General features: G+C 44.5%; 1 protein-coding gene and 3 non-coding genes across 10 annotated transcripts; all 4 read left to right on the top strand.

The window, feature by feature from the left end:
* Window positions 1–586: 586 nt before the first annotated feature.
* Window positions 587–14551, top strand: LOC127027982 (uncharacterized). Of its 7 annotated transcripts, XM_050913815.1 has the most exons (7): window positions 587–702; window positions 815–921; window positions 2800–2906; window positions 4713–4852; window positions 7727–7833; window positions 9377–9493; window positions 10974–14551. In XM_050913815.1, exon 7 carries the CDS (start codon window positions 11148–11150, stop codon window positions 12057–12059), a length of 912 nt encoding a protein of 303 aa, XP_050769772.1. In that variant the 5' UTR covers window positions 587–702; window positions 815–921; window positions 2800–2906; window positions 4713–4852; window positions 7727–7833; window positions 9377–9493; window positions 10974–11147; the 3' UTR covers window positions 12060–14551. The 7 variants fall into 7 exon arrangements, with proteins under 7 accessions (XP_050769772.1, XP_050769774.1, XP_050769775.1 ...); XM_050913817.1 differs by lacking the exon at window positions 7727–7833; XM_050913816.1 differs by lacking the exon at window positions 587–702 and having other exon boundaries at window positions 723–921.
* LOC127027983 (small nucleolar RNA SNORD45) lies at window positions 1357–1441 on the top strand. Its single transcript, XR_007767908.1, has one exon. It is a non-coding gene; the product is annotated as a small nucleolar RNA SNORD45 (small nucleolar RNA).
* On the top strand, window positions 5016–5098 carry LOC127027985 (small nucleolar RNA SNORD45). The gene has a single exon (XR_007767910.1). It is a non-coding gene; the product is annotated as a small nucleolar RNA SNORD45 (small nucleolar RNA).
* On the top strand, window positions 7997–8079 carry LOC127027984 (small nucleolar RNA SNORD45). The gene has a single exon (XR_007767909.1). It is a non-coding gene; the product is annotated as a small nucleolar RNA SNORD45 (small nucleolar RNA).
* Window positions 14552–21682: the final 7131 nt, after the last annotated feature.

Raw genomic sequence — 21682 nt, 5'->3', positions numbered from 1 at the left:
ACAGCACAATCACACTAATCAGTTTTAAGTAGGAAAGAAAGGGGTTTACTTCTGAAGGGGAAGACCAGTTACCCTCACCTGCTCTGGGGCTGAGCTTTAGCACCAGCTTCTCCCCAGAGCAGCGGCGGAGGAGAGGCCGCTTCCGAGCGAGGTCCTTCCCTGCCGCAGGGCGTCCCGCCTGACCGCCAGGTCCTGCCCGGCCGCGGCGCCGCCTCATTCCTCCAGCGCGCGTCAGGCGAACGGCGAGGCAGCTATAGAGGGGTCCTGCCGGGAGCTACCTCTTGCCCCGCTCCGCCGCGCGACGCTCTTTCCCGCGCGGGCGGCGGTGGAGGTGGGTGCTGCTGCCGCATGGCACGGGAAGGGCCGGGCCGGGCCGCGGCCGCCGGCGTCTGCAGCCCTGGGGCGGCGCGGGGGCTTCGGCCCCAGTCACTCGTTCCAGCGGTGCGGTGGGCCCGGCAGTGAGGCTGAGCCCACCTGGGCCGGGCCTGGCGGCGGGAGGCCCCGGCGAGGCGTCCGTGGGGGGGGGCCCAGACCCCTCCAGCGGGGTCTCGGTCTCCCAGTGGTCGGGGCGGTCAGCAGCGAGCTGGTGGTTCGCCTCAGCCTTGTCGGGAGGTTTCCTTGGCGCCCTTTCCCCAGGGAGAGTTCGGCCAGGCCGGGAAGCGAGGCGGGAGTGTGCCCTGTGGTCAGGGTGGACGGAGCAAGGTCTGTGTCCAAAGAGGCGCTTACTGCTGATGAGTTGCCCGATTTGCCCCCGGGCCCGGAAACCCCCCGAGCTGACAGCACAACTGACTCTTTTTGCTGGTGCTTTTTAAAGGTGGCACTGCGAAAGGCCGCGATAAGAAAACCTGATGCCTTGAGCATGTTACTTCTGGAGAAGCACGTGGCCTACATAGCTTCGCTTGGGAGAAGGAAAGGTGACATGTAAGTATTGACTTATCTCAGCACAGCTGTGCCTTCATCAAGAGTAACAACCCTCTCTCCCATGTTGAGAGGTAGGGGTTGTTTTTTTCTGAGAATTCTACCGGTCTGTTCAGCAGTTATTGATTTGGTGTACAGTTTTCCCCTGAGAAAAAGGACTTAGTCTTAATCTTATTTGTTCACCAGAGCTATCTCCATTGTAGATTAAATTTCTCACCATCTATTCTGTCTTTTATTTTTCTTCTCATGGAAACCGTGGTGAAAAACAATTACCAAAAGGCTCTGGTGCTTCCAAACAGTGGCTTGATTGCGTGCATAATGTACATCTCAAGGAATGTACTAATGGTGTTACAAATAAATAAGGTAGGGTTCTGTTTTAGGAAGAAAGTGTGTTGGATTTGAAACCCTGGGGTAGGACAGGAGGAGGTTGCCTTCTTGGGTCAGTGATGAGTGTTGGCATGTATTATCTGATCTAAAGTTGATGTGTATCACCACTTTAGCTCTAGAATTACTCTGAGACCCAGGAAGCTCCAGTTTCCTTAGGCTGCGAACTTGGAGCTCTTGCAAACTGTGGAATCAAATTCCTGTCACAAACTCTAACCCAGCATAAGGAGAAGGGGGCACAGTTTGAGTCTTCTTCCATTTATGTGTGAGGGCGGCATAGTTCTTAGCTTAATACTGGCTGTTACTAGGAGATGCTTTCACGTTAACTGAATGCAGCTGTGGATACCCAAAGTTGAACAGTGTTAGCAAATGCTGATGTAGAGACGTGGTGGTAAACTTAACCAGCCTGTCTTAATGAGCATGCATGTTCTTAATTCACAAGCACTGTTTAGTCCCACCTACACAGCCAGAATGTTTGAAGGGTCATGTCACATCTTTCTTTGATCACAATTAACCCTTGTGTTCAGATTTGCTTTTCGAGGAAAAAAAGCAATGATGATGTATCTTCTGTGGGGGCTGTACGTTCCATTTTGCATTTCCGCAAGACTTACATTTTAGCTGGCGATTGTAAGATTCTAGCTAACTCTAGAGATGGAAAATTAAAGTTGTTGGCATTTTTCAGGGTTGCCCCAAGAATATTCCTTGGTTTCATCTGTTTCTTCTATTATGCTGTTCATAGTAAATTCTTAATTACTGTTTTTACAGATGACAGAAGTCAGGAGTCAAAACATAAAGCCAGCTGGGGCTCAGGAACAGTGCTGCTGTGTTCATATGGCATTGTCACAGGGGTTTACTGGCTCAAGTCACTGCTAGCTCAGAAATCCTTGTATTTCTTGCTCAGACCTTTATTTTTCCTCATGGTGCAGTTTGTGTCTAATCATATTGTTCACGTTTTGTTTTCTGAAGTTACTGCAATTTGCTTTTACTGAGAAGATTTTTATGTTCCATTTCTAATACAATCCTTTGAAACTAGTCATTGCTGGCAGGCTTTGACTGTGGTGTTACTAACCAGCTGCTTAAGCTATGCCTGCGCATATCCAAACAGCAGCAGTGCGCAGACTGCAAGTTTGTAAGTCCAGGGTGTCATTATCCCATCACAAAGTTCACCTAGAATCAAAAGTCTGCTGTTGTACGTAATGCTAACATAAAAATAAATATGCCCGCTTAAGCTGTTGAAAGGAGAGCTGGGAGTTGGAAAGCATGTAAGTGTTCATCTGGAGTTGTCTTTGAGAAGTTCCCAAATGAACATATTGCAGTTTTTAGATTGCAATAGATGAACAGCGGGGAACCAAATTTTACTTTAAATCTTACCAAATAGTATTTGCAATCAGTGAAATGAAGTCTTTCATAAATCCAGGATTTTGATTTTTCTTTTTTAGAGAAATAAATGTTAAAACTTTTGCCCCTCGGTGATTTTTACTGTGGCTTTTTTCCCAGATTCTTCTATGATGTCTCCGTGTTGCTGATGTAAATGAAACTGTTGAATATATTGCAGAAATACAACTTGCAGAAAGAGGGTGCCTCACTTGCTGAAGACAAATGGGGTAATTTTTAGATCTTTAAAATGTAGTGACTAGGTTGACATGTGTAAGTCTATGAACTTGAGTTTCCTTGGATGGTTTCTTTGCTTCTGTATAGTATGTGAACCTGTGTTTTATTTCCTGTTATGAAACAAGAGGTTTTGTGAAGGACAGCGTTGTCTCGTTCCTTTCTGAAAGATTCTAAACTTCAGGTCTCTTCTTGCCTGAAAAATAAATTGTTCTGCTTCTAAGGAAGGAAACATTTGGGCACTTGTAACTGCCAGCGCTTTGATCTGCTAGTTACAATAGTACATAAGGAATGTTTTATGCTTGTGACCTAATGTCAATCAGTTGTGGTCTTTATCCGTGTAGGCTGTGAAAGGCATCTTGCTGTATGGAAATGAGAAAAATGAGAACTTTTTGTGCTTGTCAAGTGCTGTTCATACTAATTTTGTTTATGCCCATGAAAAGTTTCTGTATGACCAAAAAAGGCAGCATTTTTAAGCTGTAGCATAAACATTTAGTCACTCTGCAACTTAGGTGTTCCATGGAGATAAGTTTTTACTAAAAGCTACTGCATATCACTCATGGTGGTGTTCCAGTGAAATTCGTAAGTCAAGATCATGGCTGTATGTGTATGCTGCTGTAAAGGCAGCTGTTATGATGCTGAGTGTTAACCAAAAGGGTGCCACAAACTATGAACCTTTTTAAAGTATTGAAACCAATGTACTGAATGCATGATGGATTTGTGTTATTTCTGAAAAGCAATTAAAGCTCAACTGAAGGAGCGTGATAACGGATTGTCGTGGTTTAACCCCAGCCAGCAACTAGGCACCACGCAGCCACTTCCCTGTCCCCCCTCCCAGTGGGGTGGGGAGGGGGGAGAAAAAAAAAAAAGTAAAACTTATGGGTTGAGATAAGAACAGTTTAATTAAAGTAAAATAAAATACGCTATAACTAAGAATAATAATAATAATATAATAATAATTGTAATGAAAAGGAATATAACAAAAAAAAAGAAATAACACCCAAAAAAAGACAAGTGATGCACAATGCAGTTGCTCACCACCCGTTGACTGATGCCTGAGCTGTGATCCGCCCCTCCCAGCCAGCTGGGCATGACGTTCCATGGTATGGAATATCCCTTTGGCTAGTTCGGGTCAGCTGTCCTGGCTGTGCTCCCTCCCAGCTTCTTGTACACCTGCTTGCTGGCAGAGCATGGGAAACTGAAAAATCCTTAACTTAAGATAAGTGCTACTTAGCAACAAGTAAAACATCAGTGTGTTATCAACATTATTCTCACACTAAATCCAAAGCACAGCACTATACCAGCTGCTAAGAAGAAAATTAACTCTATCCCAGCTGAAACCAGGACACTGATGTAGCAGAGCGTGTGGTTTTTTTGCCTTTCAGTTTGTGGATTTCTTAGGAGAAAAAGTCCACAGTATTTCTGAGAGACCACAGCTCTGCAGTTTTCCAGTAGGGCACTACAGGTAAAGTTTAAGATTGTATAGCTCTTTGCAAGTTACACTGTTTTAGTTTATTTGGATGTATATCTGGATGTATATACCAGCTGAAAAGGAGCTGTTTGCTTTTATGGGCAGTAAAAACACAGATCACTTGATTGTCATGTGCACTTGTTGATTATTGAGGGAACTACCTGTAGGCTGGAAAAGGAAACAGTACAGGGAGAAATTTTTAGTTAATTGTTATTCTTCACTGTAAAATCTCAGTTTTTAGCATTTTGTTCTGTATTTTCAATGGTGACTTGAATGTATTCTTGTTGTTGTTAAAAATATGTATTTCATTCCCTATGCCCCTACATTCTAGGAGAAATAGCTACAAGGTTCTCCCTCTGTGCTGCAGTATGTGACACTGCGCAAGGACGTGATAAGAAAACCACATGGCCCGCTGTCTTTGGAGAATTGTGTGGCCTACATAGCTTCGCTTGGGAGAAGGAAAGGTGACATGTAAGTATTGACTTATCTCAGCACAGCTGTGCCTTCATCAAGAGTAACAACCCTCTCTCCCATGTTGAGAGGTAGGGACTGGGTGCGTGCTGCACAGCCCCTTCTCTCTTGCCCTGCAGTCCCCTGTGACGTACAAACGGGCACTGCTTTGTTAGTTCCCCTGGGTCTGTGATGAGTGTTGGCATGTATTATCTGAGCATAAATCTGAAGATGATCAGTTTAGCTCTAGAATTACTCTGAGACCTGGGAAGCGAACTTTGTGTTGCTTCTTTACCTGCAAGGAGGGTGTAGCTGTATTTCCACGTGGCTCCCTTGATAGGACACTGTACCGAATTTGGGCACAGCACTACCCTGTGCTTGCTTCGGTTGATAAAGACTGCAACTAGCAGCATCGGGTTTAGACGCGTAGGTTGCCTGACTGTCATGGTTTAACCCCAGTGAGCAGCTAAGCAGCACGCGGCTGCTCCCTTGCTCCCTGCCCCCGCTCCCAGTGGGATGGGAGGGAGAATCGGAAAGAAGGTAAAACTCGTGGGTTGAGATAAGAATGGTTTAATAACTGAAGTAAAATATAATACTAACAATAATAATAGTGAAATATAATAATAATACTAAAAAGGAATATAACAAAAAAATAAAGGGGGGGGGGGGAAGGTGAGGGAAAAAAAAAAAACCCCAAGTGATGCACAATGGAATTGCTCACCACCTGCTGGCCGATGCCTGAGAGCGATCTGCGCCTCCCAGCCAACTCCCCACAGTTTATATACTGGGCATGACATTCCATGGTATGGAATACCCCTTTGGCTAGTTGGGGTCAGCTGCCCTGGCTCTGCTCCCTCCCAGCTTCTTGCACACCTGCTTGCTGGCAGAGCATGGGAAACTGAAAAATCCTTAAGATAAGTGCTACTTAGCAACAAGTAAAACATCAGTGTGTTATCAACAGTATTCTCACACTAAATCCAAACCAGCACTATACCAGCTAGTAAGAAGAAAATTAACTCTATCCCAGCTGAAACCATGGAATGTGATGCCCAGTGTATAAACAGGGGGGAAGTTGGCCAGGAGGGGCAGATTGCTGCTTGGGCATCAGTCAGCAGGTGGTGAGCAATTGCATTGTGCATCACTTGTCTTTTCTTGGGTGTTATTTCTTTTTTTTGTTCTATTCCTTTTCATTACAATTATTATATTCTTCTTCTTCTTAGTGTATTTTATTTTACTTTAGTTATCAAACTTCTTATCTCAACCCGTAAGTTTTACTTTTTTTTTTTTTTTTTTCTCCTCCTCCCCACCCCACTGGGAGGGGTGAGGGGGAAGCAGCTGCATGGTGCCGAGTTGCTGGCTGGGGTTAAACCATGACAGAAGTCAATTTAAAAGAATACATCTCTACCTTAGTTTTCCTTCCAGGCAGTCTATTCATAGCTATGCATCTGGTTTTCATTGCTTGAGGCATACTTGATCCTGTGTCCCTTTTTGAAGTTTGTGTGCACCTCTCTTACAGGTTAGTAGTGAAATCAATTATCCCTCTGGCTACTGATCCATCTTGGTACTTCATTAGAAGTTTGTCAGAGTAGGTGGAGTCCTTTGTGTTAGGCTGACAACAGGTGATTAGTGGGGGTGTCATAGCAGTGTATGCTCAGGTTTGTACTTGGTGTTGCATTGATATGTTCACTGTGTTGCTCCAGTAGTAGGGTTTTGGGGAGGCCTGGTAACAAAAACCAAAACCCAACCAACCAAAAGAAACCAGCTGAGATGTTCAGGAGACTGAAATATAAAGACTAATTTGAGAAAATATAATTAGACTTTTCTGTTATCACAAGTACAAAATAGTAGGTTAGCGATGTAGTCAGAGAAGTGACTATTACAAATCAGTTCTGTGACTAAAATGTCCATTTTGGAAACAGCATTGATGTAATTCTCCTGTTGTCTCTTCATATGATTGATGAATGAGTGAATTACATTATTTCATTGTAGTTTTGTCCTCACAACCACCAAAAAACTTGCTGTCACTTGGCTGCTTATGATCAAGAATTCTGTTGTATGTGAAATCAGTGTTTGTGTCTCATTACAGACTGCTCTTTAGTGGCCTTTGTACCCTTTTGGCTGAAAAGGGCACCTAAGCACAGCAGTCGTAGAACACAAGTCATTGTATGTAGGTAGTGTGATGTAATCCTTCAAAATTAATTTGATCTCACATCCTGAAATAAAAATTAAGTAATTATTGAACGTATTACACATTCCCTTGTTGTTAAAAATGAAAATACCAAAAAAATATTGCAGAATTCCATACATGGGGTTGGACTAGATCTGAAGAAGACCCTTCCCCCTTCAATACTTCTGTGAGTCTGTTCAGTTATGAAAGTACAGGAACAAGTTGTAGGACTGTGTTTCAGCTTGCAAATACAGTAGGAATGTTCTTCAAATAGTGGTGTCAGAATAGACAGCATAAGGTTTTTGAGAGAATTTGAAATGGTTAATAATGAAGGCATTGGAGCATCATGCTGTGGGGCAGGGCAGGAGGCAGTGCCCGGCAGGACCCTGCCGTAGTGGCCCTGGGTGCCCACCTGCCCGCGGGGAGGCCTCTGGGTCTGTGTCGGGCCCCCTCGGCAAGGTCTCGGTCTTCTGCCGGTTGGGATGGTCAGCAGCGAGCTGGTGGTTCGCCTCAGCCTTGTCGGGAGGTTTCCTTGGCGCCCTTTCCCCAGGGAGAGTTCGGCCAGGCCGGGAAGCGAGGCGGGAGTGTGCCCTGTGGTCAGGGTGGACGGAGCAAGGTCTGTGTCCAAAGAGGCGCTTACTGCTGATGAGTTGCCCGATTTGCCCCCGGGCCCGGAAACCCCCCGAGCTGACAGCACAACTGACTCTTTTTGCTGGTGCTTTTTAAAGGTGGCACTGCGAAAGGCCGCGATAAGAAAACCTGATGCCTTGAGCATGTTACTTCTGGAGAAGCACGTGGCCTACATAGCTTCGCTTGGGAGAAGGAAAGGTGACATGTAAGTATTGACTTATCTCAGCACAGCTGTGCCTTCATCAAGAGTAACAACCCTCTCTCCCATGTTGAGAGGTAGGGACTGGGTGCGTGCTGCACAGCCCCTTCTCTCTTGCCCTGCAGTCCCCCGTGACGTACAAACGGGCACTGCTTTGTTAGTTCCCCTGGGTCTGTGATGAGTGTTGGCATGTATTATCTGAGCATAAATCTGAAGATGATCAGTTTAGCTCTAGAATTACTCTGAGACCTGGGAAGCGAACTTTGTGTTGCTTCTTTACCTGCAAGGAGGGTGTAGCTGTATTTCCACGTGGCTCCCTTGATAGGACTCTGTACTGAATTTGGGCACAGCACTGCCCAAATTAACTTTCACCTTAACTGAATGCAGCTGTGGATACCCGAAGTTGAACAGTGTTAGCAAATGCTGATGTAGAGATGTGGTGGTAAACTTAACCAGCCTGTCTTAATGTGCATGTATGTTCTTAATTCACAAACACTGTTTAGTCCCACCTACACAGCCAGAATTTTTGAAGGGTCACGTCACATCTTGCTTTGATCACAATTAACCCTTGTGTTCAGATTTGCTTTTTGAGGAAAAAAAAGCAATGGTGATATATTTTCTGTTGGGGTTTTATGCTTCTTTTTGCGTTTGCAGTTGACATTTCCTGGCAGGATTAGATTTGTTGTGCATATTCACATACTCCTTAAAATGACGTAAATGGCAACTACTTTGTCTGCACAGCAGGTCAAAAGTTTCTGGGAATATTACATGTATCTTGCAGTATTCTTGGATAGGCACATCCCTATTGGTGTGTGTGCTTTTTTTTTTGATTGTTGTCTTTTGAGGGTTTTTTTTTTTATTGGGAGATGGTGATTATGAGCAGGCTTCAGTTGATACTGTAGTTTCCTGGAATTTGTACTTTCCTAGTGACTGCCTGAAATGTGGCCAGAAGCACCGCAAATGTTGTTTCCCAGGGAAAATAGAGGGATTTGTCAGTGCCTGTGTATTACATGACACATTGTAAATAAGCCTGATGGTAGATGTATGTGGGATTGCCAGGAATGTTAATGATCAGGGTTAACCTGTTTCTGCCAGAGAATCCACTTGGTCTGTGGCTTGCCCTCTGTAAGCCTTAGGGTAAGAGGAATATACAGGATCAAACAACAGGCTGGATGCAGAATAGTCCTAAAAGCCGCATCCAGCCTGCAGAAAGCAATTGACTACTCTGTGGTCTTTTTTTTAAAGAACAGTAGTGCTCTGCCTGATCTTTTAGGATCTTTTTCCAGACTTTTTACTATTGTAATGTATTAGTTAAACATTACTGTTGTATAATTACATTGTGTAACTGGAACTTTTATACAAAAGCAACATTAATCTAATGGAAAAGTAAAACTCATTTGAAACTAAAAGGTGAGATGTGTGCTTATTTTGCATCATGCGTGCAGGACTGGATTCTTGCTTTGAGATCATACTGCATTTACTGTACTAAACTATACTTAGTTTTTCAATACAAGCTTACGTCTGTAATTTTGTATCTATTGTTGCACAGGATTACTGACTGTAACAGACCAGTTGCATCAAATAAATGTTGACTTGCTGGGTTGGTGGCTTTGTGAACATCACATACCTTCTGGAGGACTCAGTGGGTGATCAGAGAAGGTATTAGGTGGGTTTTTTTGTTTGTTCAAAGCTCAATGGAGATTATTTTTTCTAAAGTTGAAGAATTTGGGGAAAATAATGTCATGACTTTGTAAACTGTGCAGAGTATTTCGGCCTTTGTTTTGATTCTTCATTTTGTCACTAACACTTGTCACTCCAGTATGTGGGACAGAACGCAGAAAGCGGGATATGCCGTGGTAACCGTTAAGGAGGTAATTGAGGCAAAGCTCTGTCATCTAATATGTTGGCCCAGAAGGCAACGCTCATAGTCTTACTAAGGGCATTAGAATTGTCAAAGGACAAAACCGTCAATATATGGACAGATTCAAAGTTTGCCTTTGGGGTAGTCCATGCTCATGAGGCCATTTGGAAAGAGAGGGGACTCTTAAATTCTCAAGGGTCTCCAGTTAACTATGGGCCAACGATCCAACAATTATTACAAGCAATTAATCTACCTAGACTAGTGGTAATCATGCATTGTAAGGCGCACCAACTTGGAAATAGTCCGGTGTGTATAGGAAACCAAATGGCAGATAAGGCTGCGAAGGAAGCAGCTGAAAATAAAATATTGCTAGTTTTGCTGGAAAAGGTCCAGAGGTTGGGACCTAGGAGTCCACAGTATACACCAGAAGACAACCAATTGGCTAATCTACTGAAGGCAAATAAGAACCAAGAAGGGTGGTGGGTGACTCCTTCATATCAAGTAATAGTTACATAGGAAATTATGTGTGAATTGGCTAACAGACAACACCAAGAAACTCGCTAGGGAATTGAGACAATGGTGGAGGCATTGAAGACACAAGTGCTAAGTGTACAAATGACTGGGATAGTCAAAAGCATAGTGAAGAAATGCGAATTATGCCTGAAAAACAGTTCTCACTCGCCCCCGAAGACTTTTATCGGGGTGATAAAGAGAGGAAACAGTCTAGGAGACTATTGGCAAATAGACTTTTCTGAGTTACCACGGCAAAATGGATACCGGTACCTTTGAGTGATGATAGATACTTTTTCAGGCTGGCCGGAAGCTTTCCCTTGTCACACCAACAAGGCAAAGGAAGTAGCAAGAGCATTACTTAAGGAAATAATACCGAGATTTGGGGTACCTGTAGGGCTATCTTTGATAGGGGCCTATACTTCATAGTAGAAGCTGTTCAAAGTTTAGCTAAAATATTAGGGGTGAAATGGGATCTCCACACCCCATGGAGACCTCAGTCAAGTGGGAAAGTAGAAAGAATGAACCAAAGCTTAAAGAGACAGATAAGTAAAACTTGCTAAGAGGCTCAGATAAAGTGGCCAGATGCTCTGCCTTTAGCTTTGTTATGAATATGCATCCAGCCTAGGACTAAAGAAAAGGTTAGTCCTTTTGAAATTATATATGGTAAACCTTATCAGGTGACAGAAACGGGAGTTAATCTTGAAATCATTGGGAAGCATTACCTGAAAGAGTATGTTATCTCTCCAGCAAAGGTTCTGTCCTCTCTCCACAGGTATGTCACTGTGAGTGCACTGCTATCCCTGGATGTGCCTGTGCATCAATACCAACCCGGAGACTGGGTGTATCTGAGGATGTGGTCAGATGAACCATTGAAGGAGAAGTGGAAAGGCCCTTTCCAGATTTTACTCACCACTTACACAGCTGTCAAGCTCGAAGGAGTCGCTCGATGGACACATTACAGCACGATCAAGCCAGCCACATCACCAGAATGGACTGTCAAACAAGAAGGACCTTTACGCTTAAAATTAACTCGGGAATCATGAAGTTCTGGGTTATATCCCTTGTGGTGATGTCAGGAAGTACAGAAATTGATACAGGTGGAGAAACCAATGCAGACATAGATGAAAACTTAATTCTAACCTTAATACAAGGGTTTGGTAGAGTGCGTAATCTTACTAGTGTAACAGCGTGTATCCCAATTCCTCATTCAGCTACTCAGCATATCCCATGGGGTATTATACCGATAAATTCATCTTTATTGGACAAATATGATAACATCATAGAAGTCTTTAAATGGGCTAACGCTTCCCATTATTTAGATAAAGAAAAGATGTGTAGACAAAGAGGTAGTGATATTTTACAAGATGCCACTTCTTGGAGACCAGGAAACAATAGAACAGTATTTGGAAGGGGCTCAAGTGCACAATGTCCTAACGGATCACACCCCTTAGGTACTGAGTTTCTGACAATGGCATTAACAGCCTCCGGTGGACAAGCTGCAGGATTATTAAATCTCTGTGTTACTAATAACACAGTAGCTAATGTGACTACCGCTCTGGAATGTACTAACCTTAGGAAAAAACTCAGAACTTGGACCAGACCTTTGGAAGGGTATTGGAAATATATAGGAAATGTAGATTGGTGCTTTAATTGGGGTGCAAAGGCTATTTACAACATTAGCAGAGCCAATTGGAGGTGCCCCAACGTCTTAAATCGTAGTAAAATATCAATCCTAAATTCTGCTTTGATGATGGAACAGTGTAAGAAACAAAATTCTTCAAATGGAAGTTGCAGACAAGAAATTCCGTCCCCAGGTTACATGGTATGGGTCACGTCGGTTAGATATTGGAGTACCTGACTACGGTTTAGTACAGTAACTAGATAAGTAACTTTAGGATTATTGACCCTATGTCCCACATGGAAAAAGAATCCAGTTGAAGCCCAATATTGGGGACGAATTAAAAGAAATATTAAGACAGAAAAAGGCCCTGATACTTGGACAGGGCCCTCAGCAGCAGTACAACTTGATTGGGGATTCCAGAGTTTCCTATTACCAGGACTAATGGCTTTAGAAAATCGAATACTGATAGAAGATTTGACCTGGCAAGCAGAAACTTTGTCAAGAGCCACTCAGAAAGGATTCCAGATTATTAATAAACAGGTCCAAGCTAATACTAAAATGACTTTACAAAATAGACTAGCCTTAGACTGGGTATTGGTTAAAGAAGAAGGGGTGTGTGGATATCTTAAGTTAGACAAAGAACACTGCTGTATCCACATCCCAAACATAACTGACAATCTACAAGAACAGTTAGACAAAATGAGAAAAGTAGCCGAAGACAGCAGAGCGGTCAGAGATGCAGCAGAAGATAACTGGCTCAACAAAATCCTCCAAGGATTAAATGGATGGTCTCTAAAAGGATGGTTAGCTACGTTGTTGGAAGGAATAATTTGTGTAGTTGTAATTATTATAGGAATCTGCATAGGTTGTGCTAAGAGAACCATTGAGGAAAAATATATGGAAGTAGTAAGAAAATCTAACTACTTCCAAAGGGGGATTGATACCAAAAGACTTAGACAATTTGACAAAGAAAAGGCCCCCTTTGTGTAAACTTTGTGCAGATAGGAGAAGCAAGTCTGCGTGCCAAAGAACAATACATGCCAAGAAGGCAGGATGTGTCTCAATATCAGTACTGTACATCCTGGTTCTGCTGACTGAGTTACAAAAGCAGAAGTTGCCAGACCAGGAGTTGTGACCATAGGTGGGCAAACTGAGTTAAGGGCTATACCTCAAAACGACCACCAGAGACTATTCCCCAATTCAGTACGCTTGTGTAGAGGCAGTTTCGCAATCTAGTAGCACATGCATTAGGTTTCCTGGAAGTAGGTGGACACTTCTTGGAGATTATGTGAATATTCACTTTTTTAATGTATATAATGAGTATGCTTTCGTCCCTCGGTGTGCGTGTTAGGAGGAGGAATCCCCCATGCGCCCAGCGCTGTAATAAACCAATGTCAGCTTTCTAAACTATCGTTTGGTTTGGAGAGTTTTCTTGGTTACAATTTTCCAGTAACAAGACGAGCTGATACGAAGCTCTTTGTCCTTACTGATGAACAAAGCGCTGTGGATTGTTAGCCTCTCCCATAGAAGGCGAAGGCTGTTTCAAAATTACCTTCTTGCATTTTTGCTTCTTGAAGAAGGGAAGAGGTCATCTAAAAAGAGGCTGCATCCAGGAACTTTCTTCTCTTTTACCCTGAAGCAACTCTTAAGTGTTGTTTCTCTGCAACAGTATTACGATAGCACAGCTAGTAGTTTGCAGAATCACCAATACCATTTGCAATGTCATGTTTAAAACAAAATTAAATAATGTTCTGCTCCTCTGTTTGCCAGTTACCTGATGTGTGGTGTTCGTGGTGGGTGCTAGCATCTCTGGAGGTGACTGGCAGGTTACATTGGATTGACAGAGAGAAACCGCACTGCTTTACTGTGGCTTGCCAGGATGGGGAGAAATTCCAGGTTACCTTTGCAAGTGCCACTTTTTTTTGTCAAGGGAATCACACTCAGTACATAGGAATTTGCCATATTTTTTCCATGTTGTGTAGACATTAAAACCAAAAAATCCTCTTCAGAATCTCTGGTCTAGTATAGACTGAGACACCCTGGAAATTACTATGTGGGTGATACTGCATGACAATGTAGACCATGGTAGGTTGAAATCCTATTAATAGTATTGGAGTTTTTATCTGGGGGGGGTCTGGTTAACTTCATTTCCTAAGTCAGCTGTGCTTTTTAAAGGTCTCCTTATAAGATATATGGGTTAAAGGACAGTAAGTATGTATACAAACTAAATACTTAAGAATATTCATACTTTTTTTTACATCAGATTTTTTAAGAATACTGTATTTGTAAAGGGTCATCACAGTTTGTTAAGCAAACAAAATCACTTTTTTTCAATGTACTGTGAAAGAAATTAGTTGCGCAATGTGTATGTTAAAAGACTTGTGTCATTGTGGTGCAAGATACATTGCTATCATCTACCTCTATTTTGTTAAATGTATTCTTGATAAGCTATTTCTGAGCTTAAATATTTAGAAACATTGCAGTAATTGACCTGCTGTTCTCAGACCTGCTGTTCTCAGTCTTCAGTTATGGCTCCTTTATTACAGGCTTTTAGAAATTTGCACTTCTGTAACTTTTTTCCTCATGCAAATCTTTACATGGAAAGATCCTGACATTATCTCAGTACTTGGTCTTCAGTACTGAGGTATAGCTACCCATCCCAGCAATATGTTTTGCAAGGTGCTGTATGAGAATTTGCAAAAGAATAATCAATAATTCAAGAACATAAAATTGTGTAGCTGTAGATATGTTTGTTAAAAGAAAATTGGGGGGTGGGGGGGGAAATGAGCCATTCCATTATCTTCTAAGAACATGCTCAAGTCCAGAGGTATGTGCTTTATTGCAGAGATGCTTTTTTGCAGTTACGTTGAGACAGCCTGGTTGGTAAAGTCAGACTTACAATTTGCGACTGTAATAAAGGAAGGAGGAGGGGAAAGGGATGTTCCTTTTGTTTCTGCTTTTCTTGCCATACATTTGGATTTCTGTTTGAGAAGTGGAGAAGGGTTAGGGTTAGGAGTCTGACTGCAGATGGAAATGTCATCGTAGGACTTGAAATTCAGGGCAGTGGCAGGGGATCGGCACCTGCTTTCTTCCATCCTTTGCTCTGCAGTGACACTGAAGCTCTTGATGCTTGAATTTTTAAAGCTGTGTGACTGACAGTGCTCAGAGTGGCAAGAGTACATGCCTCTTCAAAACCAGGAAGGTAGGAGCGATGCTGCTTACATGTCTGCTGAGGAGCTGCAACTGATTGCAGTCCCTGTAGTACTGCAGTTGTGAAGCTGAGGAGGTGTCAAACAACAACTGTCTGCAAAATGTTGTGTCCTTGTAAAGGCTGGCTTTAATGCAGGGCTGTTAAGTTCAAGAGACAAAACGTTGTCCACTTGAAATGTTTTGCTTCTTAATTGAAAGAGTTTTAGTGGTGTTAATACATGCTAATATATGAAGCAGTGATAGTGTGCTTGAAAGCATGCATAGAAGGACATTGTGGTGGGTTGACCTTTGCTGGCTGCCAGATCCCCTCCAAGCTGTTCTCTCACTCCCCCTCCATCAACAGGACAGGCAGATCACTTACAATTACTGTCATGGGCAAAACAGACTGGGGGGGGTGGGGGGGGGGGTGTTAATTTAATTTATTGCCAATTAATTGTAACAGTAGGATAGTGAGAAATAAAATCTAAAAACTCCTTCCCCCCACCTCTCCCTTCTTCCCAGGCTCAACTTCACTCGTGATTCCTCTGCCTCCTCCCCCCCCACCCCTGAGTGGCACAGGGCCATGGGGAGTGGGGGTTACGGTGAGTTCATCACATGTTGTCTCTGCTGCTCCTTTCTCCTCATGCTCTTCCCCTGCTCCAGCGTGGGGTCCCTCCCATGGGAGACAGTCCTCCATGACCTCCAACAGGAGTCCTTCCCCCAGGCTGCTGTTCTTCACGAACTGCTCTAGGGTGGGTCCTTTCCGCAGGGTCACAAGTCCTGCCAGCAAACCTGCTGCAGCGTGGGCTCCTCTCTCCACAGGTTCTGCCAGGAGCCTGCTCCAGCGCGGGCTCTCCATGGGGTCACAGCTTCCTTCGGGCATCCACCTGCTCCGGCGTGGGGTCCTCCATGGGCTGCAGGTGGATATCTGCTCCCCCGTGGACCTGCATGGGCTGCAGAGGAACAGCCTGCCTCACCATGGTCTTCACCACGGGCTGCAGGGGAATCTCTGCTCTGGCGCCTGCAGCACCTCCTCCCCCTCCTTCTTCTCTGACCTTGGTGTCTGCAGAGTTGTTTCTCTCACATAGTCTCACTCCTGTCTCCCAGCTCCTGGGCAACATTTTTTACCTTTTCTTAAATATGTTATCAGGGAGGTGCTGCCAGTGTCGCTGATGGGCTCAGCTTTGGCCAGCAATGGGTCCATCTTGGAGCCGGCTGGAACTGGCTCTGTTGGACATAGGGGAAGCTTATGGCATCTTCTCACAGAAGCCACCCCTGTAGTCCCCCCCACTACCAAAACCTTGCCACGCAAACCCAATACATGTATATATTTCAGACAATGTCTAGATATTAGCAAGCATTATGGTTTTTATTGGGATCTTTTGGAATCTAAACTCATGAGGAGGGAGGGGGAGACTCTGTGAAGTTCTTGCCACAACAGTCTCTGAATGTTATTTCAGATGAAGAAAGAATATGGGACAAACCACGTGTAAAATGCTCTACTGATGTTGCCATCTCTAGCTGGGTCTTTATTCCCTTTCTTTCATCCTCCTGCCCTCTCTGCTTGGGTTGGGCTTTTAAAGTCCTGGTGTAAGCAGTACTTACACTGAAAAGGGGGCAGCAGCATCTCTACACCTTGGCCAACCTGCTTTTTCCTTCAGCCCCTCAGAAGAATGGATGTGTTCCTCGCTCTTCTTTAAATAAATCCCTATTATTTTCTTTACCTAAATCTTTTAGATTATAGTACCTGAGTTCCCTGCTGTGTTGATTTGCAACACAACATTTGTGTTAATCCTATCGATACAAGCTGGTTTTCAAAACAGACTGATTTTTATTTAATTTTGTACTTGTACTACTTCAGAGAGCTTTTACAGAGTGATATTAAAGTTTATTGCTTGGTTATCTCTACTTCTAGTATGAAAAATGTATGTATTGCTTTCTGAATAAAAACTGACTTCATTTTTTTTTTTTTCCCCCAGTTAAATGATCTACAGTTTAATGTGTTTGTTCTGAAAGGTTGATTCCCCCACCCTCTCAGAATCATATTCTGGGGACAAACGTTCTTGTGCAGACAATGCTAGCACAGCACATAGAACTTCACAAGTTCTTCTTCAAGGCCTGAAGAGCATGTGTACAGGAAAAATGCCCCTCTCCCTCAGTGGATCTGTTTGCAGAAGCCATACCCCTCATATGGGATATTCAGGTAAAATTGACAGTTCTTACAGTAAATAGTCCTACTTACATCTGTAACATTATTTTGCTAAACATACCTTATTTTTTAATATGATACAGTGAGATACTGAAATACATTCAAAACACAAATCATCGTGGTTTTTTGTATTACCTAGAATGCCTGCCAATCAAAGATGCCTCCATAAGGGAAAATGCTGGTTCAGGTATTGAGTAGATGCTTTGGCATTGCAATCTCCTATTACTTATTTTGCATTAATAAATTATCAATATAGCTAGAATTCAATTTTTTTCCCAAACTGTCCAACACTGTATTAGTTTTGGTTTCTGTGGTGACTGAAGAGCCTAAATCATATTTATGCACAACATTGCTCATTGGGGTCTCTTTATGCTGGTAATGCATTGCACATGACGTATCATGATGTAATCCTCAAGTTTCTTGACGCAAGTTTTATGCATTTTGTGTTGGCATCTTCAAAGGTGCAGAACATAGGGTCTTTAGACGAATGCTTACACAGTAGCTCACTGGGTGGACATTTAGCCATGCTTCTTAAGAACCAAGTTGCGTTACAGGGTAACGATGCCGTGTGTCACGTTGTGTGTATCTGCGTGTTCTGGTAGTGCAGAAGTAACGGGATTCAAAGTTGGTCTTTTCATAGTCTGACTAAGCGTTTTCAGTTCAGTCTTTTATGATCTTAAAGGTATTTAATGGCAATTCTCTAAACTAATTAAATTATTTAAAAATTGATTTAAAAAACATTTATTCCTGGTAAGACTACATATTGGCTCTCCACTTGCTACTGAATTGAATTCCTTTTTAGCGAAATTTAAGTAGCATGAAGTTTCTCATTTTCTACAGCTGTTGCGATCCCATTTTCTTTGTGACTGCTCCAGGAACTGGAGGTCAGAGTGGCTATGATGTTGAAACCCTGTCGTGGTTTAATCCCAGTCAGCAGCCAAGCACCATGCAGCCGCTCCCTCACTCCCCACCTCCCCCACTCCCAGTGGGATGGGGAGGAGAATCGGGAAAGAAGGTAAAACTCGTGGGTTGAGATAAGAATGGTTTAATAACTGAAGTAAAATATAATACTAACAATAATAATAGTGAAATATAATAATAATAGTAACGAAAAGGAATATAACAAAAAAGAAGAGGGGAAAAAAAAAAAAGGAAAAAAAACCCCAAGTGATGCACAATGCAATCGCTCACCACCTGCTGACCGATGCCCGAGCAACGATCTGCCCCTCCAGGCCAACTCCTCCCCCCCCGCCCTGTTTCTATACTGGGCATGACGTTCTATGGTATGGAATATCCCTTTGGCTAGTTCAGGTCAGCTGTCCTGGCCGTGCTCCCTCCCAGCTTCTTGCACACCTGCTTGCTGGGAGAGCATGGGATACTGAAAAATCCTTAACTTAACTTAAGATAAGTGCTACTTAGCAACAAGTAAAACATCAGTGTGTTATCAACATTATTCTCACACTAAATCCAAACCACAGCACTGTACCAGCTACTAAGAAGAGAGTTAACTCTGTCCCAGCCGAAACCAGGACAAACTCCCAGGGCAGGTTTCACAAGCCTTTATGCAGCTTAACAATGAAACAAAACCACATCGTCCATCTCCTTTGATTTTACTAGCGTGTGCGTGTATGTATATTTGTGTGCATCTGTGTACTTGTTCCTACTGGCTGTATTGCATGTGACATCTTTTGATCACTCTTCCATTGATCTGTATTGAAGACAGCATGTCCAGAATATTGCATCTGGAAGAACAATGCTTGGTCACGGCATTCTTTTTCTGCGTGGCACAAACTGAAAAACTATCTTCCAAATAAAATTACCGTACCTAATTTAAAATACTTAAAGGAAAGCACAGAAGGATTGTTTTTCTATCTGCCAGCCTTTCCCTGTCTCCAGCAGCTGGAGGTTTTGGGACTTGCGACCTGAAAGTGGGTCTGTGCCATGGTGCTGAGTAGCTGGTGAACCTGTTTGCTGTCAGTTTGTTTTACCATCTTGAGGGTAAAATGGTTACCACCACCAAACACACTCAGAGGAGCAGCAGGGTTGTGTGAAGGAGGACTTGAGGGCATATGCCAGCACCGAGCCTTGTGGGACTTTGCTCTTCACCATTCATCCAGGATGATGGTGTTAATTACTTTTTGGTGGTGGTTCCGCCTCTCCAGGTGTGCCCTCAGTTACTGCTGGCTTTGACATGAGGAGTTTGTCTCTCACCCTGCTGTGTTTCATGTCTTTAATGGGAAGGGTCCCATTGCAGGGGCAGGTTCCCCGGGGGCTGGGGGGACCCAAGAGTCCCAGGACAGCAGAACCTGAGCAGGGCTGACGGTCACCACCCTGTGGCTTGTCCCATCCTGTGGCTGCGGGGTCGGAGCAGGAGCTGCCCCCAAGCTCTGCCGTGGGGTCTCACCCAGCAGCAGCCGGGAGGGTTATTTGTGGGGTGTCCTGGCTGTCACATCCTGGGGCTGCTCAGGAGGGTGGTGAGGAGGAGATCCTTCATCAGAGCCAGAAGAGCCTCTTTGTCCTGGTGCTGCAGGTGCTGACCTCGAGCGAGGGGAGCCAAGAGGGACATCTTGCTCACTGACTGCTGCAGGCACGGTCTGCACAGGCTGGTCAAGCTTGGGGCTTTTGCCCCTGAGGGTAAGGTCTTCAGGAGCTATTTCATGGGTGTTGGCATAGAGATCATTAACCCCGAACCAAGCCCTGGAAGCCCTGGGACCTGTTGGGAGGCGGCTGGGCAGGGCTGGTGGCTGCAGCAAGAGCCTGGATGGGTGGTCCTAAGTGGCTCAGGGGCAGTGGGGCAGCCAGGACTCCTGGGTCTCCTCCTGACTCTGTGTCTGGCTGTGGGTCCTGGTGGTGGGTCTGGTTTGGAGTCAGCTGGAACTGACTCTGACAGGGGAGCAGCCCCTGGTCTCTTCTCACAGGGGCCATCCCTGCAGCCCCCTATCCAAACCTTGCCAGGTAAACCCCATACATGTCCAAGCCTCACTGCTTGTTGGACTTTGAGGCCATGAAGCTGTGGCAGCCTTGCTCGTACCAGGCTACCATAGGCAGCTTCTCCTGACACAAGACACCTCTTGAAGGACTCATAATGTCTCTTCAGAGCTCTGCCTCAAAGAGTGCCCTTTATGGTCTACTTATTCTTTACCTATTTGAATAGTTACTTATTGCATCTATATTTATTCTCCGCCAGGTCCCAGCAGTAAGAGATTGCCATAATGGGCATTTAGGAGACTGACTGATAGTCCAGTCTCCTGGTGGAGACCTAGGTGCTGTGGACAACCCCCAGGACCCACGTGCCAGCCCTGAGCAGGATATGGCCATGCCAGCCATATTTCTCTTCTTGCAGCTCAGTGTTGGCTGCCCGCAGGATGCCACGTGTCTTCTTGTGGCAGATGACACCAAGCTGAACAGTGCAGTTGATTTGCTTGAGGGAAGGGATGCCACCCAGAGGGACCTTGACAGGCTGGAGGGGTGGGCCCATGTGACCCTCATGAGGCAGAACAAGGCCAAGTGCAGGGTCCTGCACCTGGGTTGGGGCAACCCCTGGTATCAGTACAGGCTGCGGGATGAAGGGATTGAGAGCAGCCCTGCTGAGAAGGACTTGGAGGTACTGGTGGATGAAAAGCTGGACATGAGCTGGCAATGTGTGCTTACAGCCCAGAAAGCCAACCGTATCCTGGGCTGCATCAAAAGAAGCGTGGCAAGCAGGTTGAGGGAGGTGATTCTCTCTACTCTGCTCTGGTGAGACCCCACCTGGAGTACTGCATCCAGCTCTGGAGTCCTCAGTACAGGAAAGACATGAGCAGGCCACGGAAATGATCAGACAGCTGGAACCCCTCTGCTACGGAGAAAGGCTGAGAGAGTTGAGGTTGTTCAGCCTGGACAAGAGAAGGCTCTGGGGAGACCTTATTGCGACCTTTCAATACTTGAAAGGGGGCTTATAAGAAAGACAAAGAGAGACTTTTTAGTAGGGCCTGTAGTGACAGGAGAAGGGCCCACAGTTTTAAACTGAAAGAGGGAAGGTTTAGATTGGATATAAAGAAGAAATGTTTTATGGTGAGGGTGGTGAGACACTGGAGCAGGTTGCCCAGAGACGTTGTGGATGTCCCATTATTGGAAGTGTTCACGGTCAGGTTGGACAGGGGCTTTGAGCAACCTGATCTAGTGGAAGATGGCCCTGCCCATGGCAGAGGGGAGTTGGACTAGATGACCTTTAAGGTCCCTTCCAACCCAAGCATATGATTCTATGCTTCTCCACCTCCAGTACCTTCTCCACCAGATCCCAGCACTCATTCTGCTAGTGTTGCAAGCAAGGCTGCGATTCCTCCAGCTTCTTAGGGCCAAGTGAGCTCCCAGCCTGCAAGGGCCATTCCCCCAGGAGCCACAGGCTGCTCTGTGTCCCATCTTGCCAAGGTGGCAACACACGAGCCCTTAACGCATCTAACTTTGCTGCAACCACACACTT

The sequence above is a fragment of the Gymnogyps californianus genome, unplaced genomic scaffold (genome assembly GCF_018139145.2).
Source record: "Gymnogyps californianus isolate 813 unplaced genomic scaffold, ASM1813914v2 HiC_scaffold_116, whole genome shotgun sequence".
Taxonomy (NCBI): Eukaryota; Metazoa; Chordata; class Aves; order Accipitriformes; family Cathartidae; genus Gymnogyps; species Gymnogyps californianus.
This window is presented reverse-complemented; position numbering and strand designations above follow the sequence as displayed.

Bases quoted from the DNA above. Each gene is read 5' to 3' on its own strand.
- LOC127027982 (XM_050913820.1), top strand. From the start codon at position 11,148: ATGGACACATTACAGCACGATCAAGCCAGCCACATCACCAGAATGGAC.